Source organism: Megascapheus bottae, chromosome 16 (assembly GCF_031878675.1).
Source record: "Megascapheus bottae isolate mThoBot1 chromosome 16, mThoBot2.hap1, whole genome shotgun sequence".
NCBI classification, from domain to species: domain Eukaryota; kingdom Metazoa; phylum Chordata; class Mammalia; order Rodentia; family Geomyidae; genus Megascapheus; species Megascapheus bottae.
In genome coordinates this window covers 45,275,570-45,290,036 of record NC_143524.1, presented here as the reverse complement: position 1 = coordinate 45,290,036, position 14,467 = coordinate 45,275,570, and the positions used below count along the sequence as shown (strand labels likewise).

The window sequence follows — 14,467 nt, the reverse complement described above, 5'->3', positions numbered from 1 at the left end:
CATATGTGCGAGGTATTACTGGTGGTGTAGATGTAGATGGTGGGAAGAGCTGTCAGGAAGCAGAGGGTGATGTGATGGAGAAGTAATGGTAGACAGAGTGTGCGAAGAGAGCACTTGCCAAAGGAAATAGAGCTGAACTTGGTTTTGAGGAATGAGTAAGAGTTGGACAGACAGGCAAGGAGGGCAGACTGGATAAGTTGTGCAAACTGAAAAAACACAAGTTGGGCTGGGAGTGTAGATTGCCTGCCTAGCATGCACGGAGCCCTGCGTTTAATTCCTTGGTCAGAAGGAATTCTACCACTGTGGCTCAAGTGGTAGAATGTTAGCCTTGAGAAAGTTCAAGGACAGGGCCCAGGCCTTGAGTATAAGCCCCAGGACTGGGGTGCAGGGGAGAAGTGTAAGATACTCAAGATACTCAGGACGTATGGGAGGAAGTAGATAGAGGAAAGCTGGAAAGAAGGGCTGTGATTTGAGCTTGTATACCTTGCCCAGCCAGATGGTGCCACCAATTAGCCTTCTCAGCGGGTCCCAGGTCTTTGTGCTGCAGTCCAGGGCTTGGAGGGCAGCAGGCAGTGAACCAGGAGGCTCTTGGGATTTGGAATTGTCCCAACCGTTTGCTTCTGCTCCCTGGGGAGCTGGTTTTGTATTTGGGACCTGCTGAGGCAGCTGTGGTTGGGATAGGCTGGTGCCAATGTGTAGGACAGAATCAGGTTAAATTCTGACCTGCACAATTTGGGGAACATGACTGGCTAGTGTTCTGTACCTGCCTGGACAATAAGAATAGAGACTATCTGGCTTTGGGGTCGTGAAATTGAAACAAGGTCACCTGCACTGTTTATCCCCCCGCCCCCCTTCCCTGCACTCCAGTCTCCTCTCTCCTCCTTTCTTTACAGGGATGGCTGTTTGGACCAAGGCCTGTATACCAGGACACACAGTTCAGGCCTCACTGTCTTGGGCCAAGAAAACAGCATCTAGGCTGGAAGTGTGGCATAGTGGTAGAGTGTCTTCCTAGCATTCATGAAGTCCTGGGTTTGATTCCTTGGTACCACCATACAGAAAAAGCTGGCAGTGGCACTGTGGCTTTCAGTGATAGAATGCTAGATTTGAGAAAGCTCAAGACAGTGCCTAGGCCTTGAGATCAAGCCCCAGGACTGGCAAATAACTAACTAACTAATCAGCAACTAGTTTAGAAATGCAGCAAGTAGGCTGGGTACTGGTAGCTTATGCCTACATTCCTAGCGACATGGCAGGTTATGATCTGAGAGTTGTGATTTAAATCCAACCAGGGCAGAGAAGTCCATGAGAGTCTCTTATCACTAATTAACCAGCAAATAGCAGGAAGTGAAAAGTATGGCTCAAGTGGTAGCGTATCAGCCTTGAGTGGTAAAGATAAGAGACAGCACCCAGGCCCTGTGTTCAAGTCCACTCCCCGCATATGGAGAAAGAAACAAAGAAAAAGGGCTGGGAGTATGGCCTAGTGGTAGAGTGCTTCCCTATTATGTATGAAATCCTGGATTCTATTCCTCTGTACCACATACACAGAAAAAGCCAGAAGTGGTGCTGTGGCTCAAGTGTACTTTCCTCAAGCAAGGACAGTGGATAGTGCCCAGGCCCTGAGTTCAAACCCCAGGACTGGGGGAAAAAAAAGGAAATGTAGTAGCTAAAATGCAGACTCCCAGGCTCCCCCATGTCTATTGGGGAGGATGTCTACAGAGGGGCCCAGATCAGAGACCTGACCCCTGCTTCCTGTGCACCCTGCTGTCTGTGGGACCTTTGCTCTGAGCAGCAAAGAGGAGCAACCTAGCATTGGCCCTGAGGTCAGGACCCCTGGGGACTGAGGCAGGCGAGGCTTCACGGGGGGGAGGCAGGAGCTGCCTGGGACCTGTGCTCTGGATGCTCCTGATTGGTTTAATGCTTTGTCATCTGTGTCCTGGCTGCTGTACCAGGGACCCCATGTTTTCATTTCAAATGAGGCCCACAATTGTGTAGCTGTCCTGAGTCCCAGCTGGGCAACCTTTCCCTCTCTGATTCTCATCTGTGCATGAGAGGAAGTCGTTGTGAGGACCAAGCACGATGCTTAGCACAGCTCTGAGCATACTGCCTGGCAAAGGCTGGTGTGGAGCGACTTCCTGTGGCTAGGTGCCATAGACACTACACATGACATGGTCTCATGGCTGCCTGAGAGAGATGTGAAGGGGGCTGTTGCTGTGGAGAGTAATGCAGGCAGAGGAGGGCCTAGTGCAGGACTGGACCTAGCTGGGGTCACAGGAGGCAGCCAGTTGGAGGTGCAGTGGGTGTGAATTCCGCTGGTGCTGTCAGCACAGAGGTGCCAGCATCACCGGGTGTTACTTCTACAGTTACAGTTATTAATTCCAAGCCTCCAGGGAAGCTGAGGTGAATTGAGACTGGGGAGGAGAAAGATGGACCACAGGGCCTGAAGGTGGCTGAGAGGCTGTTTCTGGGCCTTGTGGCTGTGATCGTAGTCTAGGGGCTTTCCCTTCCAGAATACCCTACTGAGCCTGCAGTGCTGTAGAAAAGGAACCAGAGCTGGAGCAGCCAGGAGGATGGCTTGGCTAGTTGAGGCCTGAGCACATTGTTTAGCATCTGGACACTTGGCTTCCTCTTCTGTGAAATGGGACTAACATCCCTTGCAGTGATGCTGGGAGGTTGCTGTGAGAGGTTGCATGGAAGACCCAGATCAGCTCTCAGCACAGGAAGTGCGTGGTGAATAGTCCTCCTGCCATGGGATCTGTCAGTTTGGAAGTTGGGAAATCTGTTTTGTATTTGGACTTTCTGTAGCCCAGCTTGCCCTGTCAGACAAGTGCTGTCACCCGCCCCTCCCCGCTCCCCACCACCCTTTAATTGCCAGGAAAGTGAAGCTGAGAGCCAAGGGCCTTGGTGGTCCAGAAGCAGCAACTGGAGATGGCTGAAGGCACAGCTCTCCAGGGGACCCCTAGGGGGGTCAGCTTGCGGGGGGGGGTAAATTGAGTCTATTACAGTAGATCACAGAGAAGGGAGTGTTTGAATAGTCACTGTTTTGATTTCCAGGCTCTCTCTGGAGAGTATAAATTCTAGCCCAACCCTGCTAGGGCTTCAGGGCTTGTGTCGTGAATGTTTGCAGTGTGTGTTTCGTGAGATTTCCTTTTTTCTTTTCTCATTGCTTTGCTTAGCTCTGCTTTTAATTTCTTTTCTTTTGATACAGAGGATTGATTGCAGGGCCTTGTACATACTATCCAAATGTGGTACCATTTGAGACACATCTCCAGTCTCTTTTTATGTGTATTTACTTTTTTCAGATAAGATTTCTTACTTTTGCCCAGGCTGACCTCAGACCAAGATCCTCCCATCTTCACTCCTTCAGCTGCGATTATAGGCAGGCACCACTACTCCTGGCCTGTTGAGTAATTGTAAGATTTCCCTGCAGAGGCTGAGCTCTCAAGCCAGCACTGTGGGCTGGGAGAAGCAGCACTGACTGGGATTCCAGTGTCCGAGGTCCAGGCCTGGTTCTCTCAGTGGCAAGAGGAGCTTTCACTTCTCATGGGCTTCACTGTGCTCAACCATGGAGGACACATTCATGTTATTTCCATTGTAGAAATGAGGACCAGAGAAGTTTGACTCTTGCTCATGTGAGTGCTGATTCTCTTAGCCACACCCTGGGGCTCAAGGGGTCATTGGGACTCCTTGTCCTTGTCCATGTCCTGAGGGAGGCATACTCCATGAGCCCCAGTTCCATATCTTGGGGTATGGAGAAGTGTCTGGAAATTTCTAGCCTCAAAGTGGGCTAGATCTTTAAAGGTGTAGGAAATGTCTGACCTCCCTGGGTCCTCCCAGCCCAGCCTCACTGGCTGACCTCAATCCCCAAACCCTTTCTCTTTCCACATGAGGAAGAAAGAGTGGCTGGAGTTTGTGGTTTCTCCACCTGTGTGTATATGGCCTCAGGGTTGGTGGGGCTGGGATCTTGGGACACCCACACATGGGAATGAGTTTGGTGATTCCAGGAATCACAGAGATCAGTGTGACTGGAGAGTGGGGGAGGAAGCCAGAGGGTGGTTGGGGCCAGGTTTTTGAAGGGTCTTTGGGGAGGAAAGGGGGGTGATGATTGCATTCTCCTTTGAGTCTAGAAGGATTGAGAACATGCCTGGGGCAGTTACACAAGTGTTGGTCTTCCGTCACTGGTTCAGTGGCGTTTAGTAGTGGGTAATCCCCTGTTGATGACTCTAAAACCAGACTCCCCTGTCTGCCTATTCTTGAGGAGAGCCTGGGCCAGTCACAGCCCCTGGGAACTCCTTTTCCTTCGCAGCCATGCTGAACCATAAAGAGCTTTCCTGGTAGGGATTCTTGCTGGCTCAAAGTCTGATAATGGGAGATTTTGTTTAATCTCAGCTAATCCTGCAAATACTTGGCACAGAATCCAGCTGCACAGCCAGGGCCTTTCCTCAAAGACCTGGCCAGGAGAGCAAGACTTTGCCTTGGGCTCTGGAAGGGGTCCGGTCACCATAATCAGCCTCCTGTAGTCCCAAAGCTTACCTTTTCAGCCACCTACCTGCTCTCAACCACAGCTGGCAGCAGTGGATCCTGTCCCTCCTTACACTCTGTCCTTGGCCTTAACAGGCTGGGTGGAGGCAGCTGAGCTGAAGTCACTACAGGAGTTCTCAGTACTTAGTGTGTTACAGAGGAGGCCTATACAAGTCGTAGTTGAATTCTAAGCCTCTGTTTCCTCACCTGCAAGGTTGTATTAGTCACCCTGGAGACACATTTATGCTCTCAAAGTTCTGGAGGTCAGAATTCCTCCAATGGGCCAATAGGCCTGCAATCCTTCTGGAGACCTCAGGGGGGAAGGGATTCCTTTACTTTTGTGTCTAGACTCTGCCTGCATTCCGTGGCTCCTGGCCCCATCCTCCATCATCAACACCAGCTGCATGGCTTCTCCCAGGACCTCTCAGCACACCTGTCATCACAGGGTCTTTTTTTTCCTCTAGGATTCTTATAATTTGCATTGGCCCTTCCTACCTCATTTCCCTACCTCTACACTGTTAATTAAATCACCTGTGCAGAGTCCCTTTTGCCATGTGAGGTAACACAGTCACAGCTCCTAGGATTAGGACTGGGGGCAAGGGATATAATTCAGGCTACCACATATCCCTTGCAGTAAGCATAGTTGTGAATTAAGCGCAACAACCACCAGTGGCTCACACCTGTAATCAGACCTGGAGGGTTTGAAAGTAACTGGCAGGCAGAACAGTCTTCTATCTCTGCAATCCTCCAGCAAAAAAGTGGGGCTCAGCATGTGGCTCAAGTGGTAGAGCACCAGCCAAATAAGTTGAGCTGTTGGGAAGCCCTGTGTTCCAATCTTACTGCTGCCAAGAGAAGAAAAAGGAATGTGAGAGCTTTGACTGGTGCCTGGAATGTGGTAACCAGCTCCTGGCACTCATTTCCCCACTCTTCTGGGCCTCAGTCTCCCCACCTGTCAAGTGAAGAATTCCCCTGTAAGTTCCCACCGTCTAAGCCCACCTTCTCGAGAAGTGTAGTGGAACAGACAAGGTTTTGCTTCTGTTGGCCTGGGGCTCAGGAAGCGCAAACTTGAGCCCTGTCCTGGGATACTTCAGACCCCAGATCCCCTTGGGCAACCTCCTCTCAGTTCCTGGCCCCGAGCATTTCCCATAATTCCTAGGAGGTAGACAGGAAAGGCTGAGCTCATGGCTCTCCAGGGAGGGCAGGAGGGTGAGGGGTAGAGGAAGGGGATGGGAGAGGCTGGAGGCAGTGTGGTAAAAGGGAGGGCAGATTTATAGCTGAGAGGTCCAGGTTATCTGCACAGGGAGAAGTGAGAATGATGGCACTTCCTCAGCCCTATGCCAACATGCTGGTCTGCACCTCTGCTGCATGCCACCTGCCCCCTTCAACTGACCCTACCTGATAGGCTTAAAGGCCCAAGGAGTGAAGGTGTGGGTAGGATGTGAGAAGGAGAGGAGGGTCAAGAGACCCACAGGGCTGGAAATGGGGAGCAGCTTGCTACCCAGGAACTCCTGCCATCTCAGCTAGGGATCACCCCTCCTCCATCTGCTCAGATACCAGTCATCACCTGCCCTTGGGCTCAGTAACTTCCTTTTCTGGACTTGCATGTCTTATTCACGTGTGTGTGTGTGTGTGTGTGTGTGTGTGTGTGTGTGTGTGTGTGTGTGTGTGTGTGTTTGTAGGGGGGTGGGGTTAGGACACGAATGTGGGCTTATGGGGGGTTAAGAGACTAGAAGGTTTTTGTTTTGTGGCTTTTTAGTACAAGTGCTAGAAGTTAAACTCAAGGCTTCAAGTTCTTGCTCTTTCTTTTTGCTCGTAGCTGGCCCTCTACCACTTAAACCATCATTCATTTTTAAAATGTTCTTTAAAATTGTTATTATAAAGGTGATATACAGAGAGGTTATAGTTTCAGAAGTCAGGTAATAAGTACATTTCTTTTTTGGACACTGTCACTCCTTCCTTTGCTCTCTCTCAGTTCCAGTTCCTCCCTCCCTCCCTCTTTCCCTCTCTCCCTCCATCCCTCTCTCTCTCCCTCCCTCCCTCCCTCCCTTCCTTTCTTCTTTCCCCCTCTGTCTCTCTCTGTTCTCTCTGTGTCTGTCTGTCTGTCTGTCTGTCTGTCTGTCTGTCTGTCTGTCTGTCTCTTGCCTGTCATGGAACTTGAACTCTGGGCCTGAATGCTGTCCCTGAGCTCTTCATCTCAAGGCTAGCATTCTACCTCTTGAGCCACAGTGCCACTTCAGGTTTTCTGGCAGGTTAATTGGAAATAAGAGTCTTAACAGGACTTTCATGCCCCTGGTTGGCTTTGAACTGTGATCCTCAGCTCTCAGCCTCCTGAGTAGCTAGGATTAGAGGCGTGAGCCACCAGCACCCAGCTTTTCTTTCTATCTAAACTGTATTTTTAAAAATCCTTTTCTTTTGGTTGGGAGTTGGCCTAGTGGTAGAGTGCTTACCTAGCTTGTACTAAGACCCAGGTTCGATTCCTCAGTACCACATACATAGAAAAAGCCGGAAATGGTGGTGTGGCTCAAGTGGTAGAGCTCTAGCCTTGAGAAAGCACAAGGACAGAGCTCAGCCCCTGAGTTCAAGCCTCAGGACTGGCAAAAAAAATAATCCTTTTCTTTTTTGGTACCAAGGATTGAACCCAGGACATGGAAATTTTTAGGCAAGCACTTTGCCACTGAGCAACATCCCAGCCCCTACTTCCAGCTTTTTGCTCATTGTTTGCCCCAGCTGGCAGTTCTCAGATCTTAGCTCCCTGAGTAGCTAGGATTATAGGTGTGAGCCCTGGTACCCGGCTTCTTGTGCGTGGCTGTGGATGTGTGTGCTGTTAGATCAGGCAGTGTGTCTATATCTTGTCTTCCACCTTCTCACTTCTAGCAGACTTCATCTTCAAATCCCAGCTCAGGGGCCGCCAGCAGCTTGTGTTTTCTCAGCAGCCTCTGCCCATCCAACGGGAGTGGAGTTGAGCCTTTTTAGAACCCTCTCCTTGGCGCCCTTGGTGGGGTTTGTTATTGGGTCTTCACATCCGTTTCCCTCCACTTTGTGGGCGGCATGTTCAAGGTTACTGTGGTGACCAGCTGCACAGCCAGGGCCCTTCCTCTGAGTCATGGTCAGGATGAGAAGGACTCAGCTGTTGGCTCCCCACCTTGAAAACCAGTCCCTTGTAGGCACATGGCTTTTCCTCCTAGTTCCCTCCCGGGCCTCAACCACAGACCCCTGTGGAGAAGCAGTTAGGCTCCTGCAGTTATTCCACACCTTGAGAGTGATTTGTGCTACCCATAATGCAGCTGAGGCTGTGGGGCTGGAGGAGGGACAGGAGCCCCCTTTAAGTATCCAGATGAGGGTGGGAATCTTCCTCTCTTTCCAGTGTCTCTTTCCACATCCTTTACCACTTGAGCAGCTCTCAGGATTGGGGGTCAGATTGCCCTAATCCCTCAGTGAAGATAATAGAACTGGTTCTGGGGGCGACTTTCCAGACAGGCTGCTGGTTAAGGAGGGGTAACAGGATGATTCCTGATGAGAAGCCTCTCCGCCAGCCCCTGGCCCCTCCTGGGCCAATGGAAGGAGCAGGTGGTAGGGGTGGGCATGGGGTGTGTATCAGCAGGTCCAGGGAGTGGTTTGGGGAAGAGTTTGGAGGAGCCCCTCCTTGTTCCCTGCCTGAGCAGGCACAGTCATTCTTGGCCTCCTCCTTGGTGCCCACCTCATCTACAGGCCTGCGTGTTCTTGGAAGTAATGGAAATGCATTTCTTAAACATGCTCGATAATTCAGCCTTGTCCTATTAACAGACCTTCATCTCTCCAGAACTCCTTATCCCATTATCTCCTCCCAGCAACCCAGGCTCTTGTGAGGTAACCCGAGTCCACTGAGCCAGCTGCGGGCAAAAGGGCCAGGGCCTGCCCCAGGCCACCTAGGCAGCACATAGGGCTATAGCTATATAGCACAGTGCTTATGTCGCTGTAGGCCAGCCAGACCCCACATGGTACCGCTTAGCTCCTTTACAGTGGTCTTCTCTATGTCCAGCACAGTCCCTGACCTGGAGGCACTCATACCTCTGGGGCAGACACCTGGAGGGATCACGGTCACTAGGGAAGCTGTAGGATCTTACCCTGGGTACCAGTAGCAGCCCAGGAGGTGGATTTGGGCCTTCTTCCTCCGGGCTCCCTGCAGCACACATGCGCCTACCAGTTGAACTGTCCTCGCACTTTGCTGCTGACCTCTCCTTTGCAGGCTGCGGGACTTCCAGGCCACCTTCTAGAGTACAGGGAGCAGGGTGGACTGGGGAGGAGTGGAGGTTTTGATACTATGAGCTGGCACTGATGTGAGCTGGTGACTGTGGGGCTGGTTTCACTTCCAGAAAGATGTAATAATGCCTTTCCCCTGGAGCTATCTTTTTCTTACCCCCACCCCACCCAGTACTAAGGCTTGAATTCAAGACCTTGTATTTTTACTTAGCTTTAAAAAAAAATAAGGCTGGTATTCTACCATATGACTATTTGGCGTTTTGCTGGTTAATTGGATTGAGTCTCAAGGATTGTCTGTTCAAGTTGGCGCTGCATTGCAATTCTAAAACTCAAGTCTCCTGAGTAGCTAGGGTTGTAGGTATGAGCCATGAGCACTTAACTTGGAATTACCTTTTCCTTTTTTATTGTAAAGGTGTGATGTACAGAGGGATTACAGTTACATAAGTGAGGTAGTCAGTACATTTCTTTTTGAACAATGTCATCTCTTCCCTCATTTTCTCCCAGTTTTTTCCTTCCCAACTGGAATTATCCTTAAGATACTGCATGATAATCACGTCAAGTACCTAGCCTCTGGAGAAAAAATAAGTCAATGCTAAAATAATGGTTAGTGTGGGATTTAGATTTTTTTTTTCAGGATAGTAATTTTTCTAATAGAATTACTCAAATGTTATTTATTATTTATAAGGACAATATGATTTTAAGAACCTAAGAAGCAAGCAGCTTACACTTGGAATACTAGTCTGCCCCAGGGGTATGAGTGCCTCCAGGTCGGGGACTGTGTTGGATGCAGGGAAGACCACTGTAAAGGAGCTAGCGGCACCATGTGGGCTCCGGCTGGCCGGCAGTGACAGAGCACTATGCTATATAGCTGTAACCCTATGTGCTGCTTAGTCTCTTAATCTTAAACCATATGACAGTGTGTCCAGGCCTGAATGTGTTCAGTTGGGAAGATAACTAGAATAAATGTGTCTTTCTAAACTATCTTTTTTCATGGGTGTGGCAGTACTGGAGCTTGAACTCAGGGCCTGGAAGCTGTCCAGCAAAGCTTTTTTGCTCAAGCCTAGCACTCTGCCATTTGACCCATAGCTTCCTTTTCAGGGTTTTTGTTTTGTTTTTGTTTTGTGTGTGGGGGGGGAGAGGGTGGTTATGGGGCTTGAACTGGCCCTGTCCCTGAGCTCTTCAACGCAAGGCTACTGCCCTACCCTTGAGCCAAGCCCCACTTCCCCATTTTCTAGAGGTTAATTGGAGATAAGAGTTTCAGGTTCTTTTGTGCTCAGCCTGGCTTTGAACCTTGATCCTCAGATCTCAGCCTCCTGAGTAGCTAGGATTACAGGCGTGAGCTGCTGCACCCAGCTTCCAGTTTTTTTTAATATATATTTTTATTGTTATTATTAAAATGTTGTACTATTCTTTTTGAACAATGTCACCTTTTCCTTTTCCCCAGATTCCCCCTTTAGTCGCTGCCCACAATTCCCATAGTTCAATTTTTATGTAGTGTATATTGAATACTATGACTGCATTTGTTTGCTCATCTTTCCTCCATTTCTGTGTTTCTTCCCCCCCCTCCACCCCCCAATGCACTTTACTCCTTTCTAAAAAGACAAAAAGCCAACACTAACACTTCTGGCAGTTAATTGGAAATATGAGTCTCAGGGATTTTCCTGTCTGGATTGAATTGGAACTGAGCTTCTAAGATATTAACCTCCTGAGTAGCTAGGATTACAGGCATGAGCCCAGTGCTAGGGGTATGGCTCAAGAGGTAGAACAGTAGCCTTGATAAGTTAAAGCCCTGATACTTATGTGCACATGCACGCACACGCACGCGCGCACACACACACGCACACACACACACACACACTATTAATCATGTTTCTTAATTTTAAAAACAGATGCTTTTCTTTTTGGTGGCACTGGTGTGCGTGCGTGTGTGCATGTGTGCGTGCGCACGCGCGCGCGCGCGTGTGTGTGTGTGTGTGTATTACTAGGGATTCAATTTAGTACATCATGTGTGCTAGGCAAGTGCGTTCCCTTATTTAACTGCTTAATTTATCAAATGGGAGGTTTAAGCTTTCCAAATGTTTTATTTCCTGCACTATAACTTTTGGACAAATTATTTGACCTATCTGTATGTCAGTTTCCAGTTGATGATATGGAAAGTATGTTACGCTGGGCATTGTGGTTCATGCCTGTAATCCTAGCGACTCAAGTCAGCCTGGGTAGGAAAGTCTGTGAGCTTCTCACCTTCAATTAACCACTGAAAACAACCAGAGGCGGAGCTATGGTTCAAGTGATAGTAGAGTGCTAGTCTTGAGCAAAAAAAAAAAAAAGCTCAAGGACAGGCCTGAGTTCAAGCCTTAGGACTAGCACACACAAAAAAGTGATTCAGTTGGTAGATTGTTAGCCCGTGAGTAAAAGTATCAGATACTAAGTTTGAGTACTAGTCTAGAATCAAAAACAAAGGAAAACATATCTAAATTACTACTGAGAGTCCAGCAAGTTGCTTTTTATCAAATGAATGCTCAGCTGACATTTCTATTGTGGGTTAGTTTAGACCTTTTCTTAAGGCCTGACCTGTTTTAACCTGAATCAATGACTCCCAGCTCTACACTATGTCCTGGATCCATGGGCCTAGCTTTCTGACTCTTGCTCCTGGCCCCTAGACTGGAAGAAACTGAGCTCATAAAAAGTATTAGCAAAGGGCTAGGCACTGGTGTATCTACCTGTAATTCTACAAGGATCATATAGTTCAAAGCCAGCTTAGGCAGTAAAAATACCTGTGAGAGTCTTTTCTCCAAATAACCACTCAAAAACAAGAAGTAGAGCTGTGGCTCAACGTGGTCGAATGCTAGCCTTGAGCAAAAGAGTTCAGGGACAGGGCCCAGGCTCTGAGTTCAAGCCCTACAACCAACTCCACCCCCTTACACCCCTCCCCAAATAAAAGGCAACAAAGCACTTGGGGGATGGATGCTAAGTAATAGCAGTTCTCTGGAGCTAGTGTCAGGAAGAAAGACCATTATGGAAGCTACCTGGCCCAGGCTGTATGTTGGCACCTAGGAGGAGCCACTGAAGTCGTCCACAAAGTGGGTCCTAGGAAGAGCCTCTCCCTCATGCTTCACGTCACTGTAGTCAGGGACCGGTGCTAAGTCATGTAGAGATAAGGAGGATGTTATCATGAGTGCCCCTGGGGGAAATGTTTGGCATAGAGACCTAGCCAAGACCCACATTTGGTTGCACTGAGGTCGGAGCTGGGTACCCAGGCATTCTGGTGCTTTTTCTTGTCAGGGTCCTCCAATTTCTCCCTAGACATCTGCGCAGAAGTTGATGGCTCTAACTGGACAGCCAGTTAGACACACCTCTTCCCAGACATACCTGGCTATCTTCAATATGGCAGGTCAATGGCAGGTGTGGGTAGGCAGTTGGCATGGGGCCCTGTGCCAGGGCGATTATGGGCAAGACATCTAATTCTGCCTTCAAGGAGAATCCATCTCTGTGTCTTAGACTGAGCTGTTCTGGGAACTGCCGTAGAGGTGGCAGGTGGGGACTGTATGCTCTGGGAGCTCCTGGTCTGATGGGGGAGATGTGGCCCTGTTTCCTGGGAGAAGGACCTACGTGTCAAGGAGGAGCATGGCTCTGATCCCCAGGGACCCTTGTCATATGGAGGGATCATGGTCTTCTTGTCTTTAGGCAGCTTCTTCTCTGAGGAGGGAGGATCCTCCGGTCTAATGGAGGAGTGGTGGTCATGTCCTTTGGAGATCTCTGTTTGAGACCCGACTGACCTTGTCATCAGAAAACGCTGTCTGATGGAAGAGGCTTGTTTTGTGTGTCATCTAAGAAAACCCCTTTGATGGCCTCTGTTTTGGGGTCCTTTCCCTTGCCTGGATTATGGACAGTCAAGGTCAATAGGCAATGTAAAGGGAAGACAGAGGACTGTAGCAACAAGTGGAGTAAACTTGAAGGCTTCCTGGGGGAGGTGGCTTGTAGCTCATCACGGATGAGGGGTGGAAAAACCTGCAAGAGAATAAGGGGTACAGGCACCCCTTGGCTGGGAGGGGAAATTTGAGGGGACAGTGAGCCTGTCTCCATGTGGCTCATGCTGCTGGGATGCAGTTAGGTCCAGGAAGACCCTCACTGTTGGCAGTCTGTTCACAGGCTGAGGGCTGCCAGCCCAGAGGCATCCGCCCTCTATGGCCTGAGAAGCCCAGAGGAGGAGAGGAAACAGGACGTGTATCAGGAACGCCTTTTCCTTTTCTTTGTAACTGACCCCTAACCAGGGGCTGGAGAGAGTGATCAGCAGGACTGGCCTGGTGGTTGCTGCCTGTAGCCCCCAGATCTGAGTTTTACAGGGTACCCCAGCATCCCGGGTGTCTATTGCCACTTCTGCTGCTTCATCAGCTGACCTGGTGGCCCCAGGAAATCTCAGACTGTCCTCCACAGAATGGGGTAAGAGTTCCTGGCTTTTTCTCCAGGAAGCAGTGGCAGTCCATGCATGCCGTATAGGATTTGCATATTACTCCTTGATCTCTGAGATGCCAGCTGAGTACTTCCTGTTTGCCTTATACCTCTGGGATGGGCTGTGTGCACAGGGGAGGAGCAGCCAGGGGAGGAAGTGTGTTTGTGACTTGTCTGAGGCCTCGAAGGGCCTCCAGACTGCTGGCGGGTGTGGGATTAGATCGTATCTACCTGGTGGTTTGGGTTTAACGGTATCTGATGGGAGCTGCCATGGTCTGGGGGGTGGAATTCCCCAGGACACTGCTTGCTGTGGATTCTGGGAGGAGGCAAAGGCTGATTCAATTCTGGAGCATCTGAGAGAGTGGGTACAGATGAGGGTGGAGGGATGTCCTGGGTGGGTTCTCCTTAGGAGAATACGGAGATCACCCTCCATGGAGGCTGGAGGTGAGGAGTGTGACAGAGGAGGAACTCAGAGGGTGAGGCGGGAGGGAAGGCATGGAAAACTACCATCCGTCAGACCAGCTTCCTTCTGGTTTTCTTAATATTCCAACCACTGTTCTGCTGGGAGTGTGTGTGTGGGGGGCGATCGTGTGTGTTTCTGCGGAGTGTGAGCTGTGCATGGGTGTGGGGTTGTAGCAGATGTGTGGCATTGTGATGACATGGGGCAAAGGGCAGTGGTTGTATTTGTGGATGGGCTGTGTGTGGGGGGGGGATGAGGTACTGATCCATAGAGGTCTCTGCAGGCCAGCGCTGTCCCCCTGAGAGGGGTAGTGCTCCAATCGCTTGTTCACTTGCACTACCCTTAGTGGGACACTAGAATCAGTGGCACACTGAGAACTAGTAGGAAGGTGGCAGGATGGTGGCATCTGCCCATTCTCCAGCCATGGATTTCACATGTCTGAGATGCCGCTCTTGGGTATGGAGTTGGGCAGAGATGCTCAGGAGACACCATTCCACAGTGTTCTCTACTGGAACACAAGAGCCCTCTAATCATGAGCGTCCTGGGAATTTAGGATGTACCACCTGGGAAGTTCAGCCAGGTGGTTAGGAAGTGGTGCGATCAGCATACGTCCCTTGTTCTTTTTCTTTTTCCTTTTCTTTTTTTTTTTTTTTTTGCCAGTCTTGGGCCTTGAACTCAGAGCCTGGATGCTGTCCCTGAGCCTCTCTATGCTCAAGGCTAGCCCTCTAGCCACAGCACCACTTCTGGCTTTTTCTGTGTTTGTGGTACTGAGGAATCAAACCCAGGGCTTCATGCATGCATGGC

General features: G+C 49.8%; 1 protein-coding gene across 2 annotated transcripts in view; it reads left to right on the top strand.

Annotated features, from left to right (window-relative positions):
* The window catches only part of Arrb1 (arrestin beta 1), a 73,539-nt gene that overhangs the window by 26,444 nt on the left and 32,628 nt on the right, over positions 1-14,467 (top strand). The window contains exon 1 of one of the 2 annotated variants that reach the window (XM_090348431.1): positions 13,102-13,194. The exons of the other annotated variant lie outside the window; for it this stretch is intronic. Coding sequence (XP_090204557.1) covers positions 13,190-13,194 — 5 coding nt within the window. The 5' untranslated portion in view covers positions 13,102-13,189. Of the gene's footprint in view, positions 1-13,101; positions 13,195-14,467 lie in introns of those variants that run through there. 2 annotated transcript variants of the gene reach the window in all.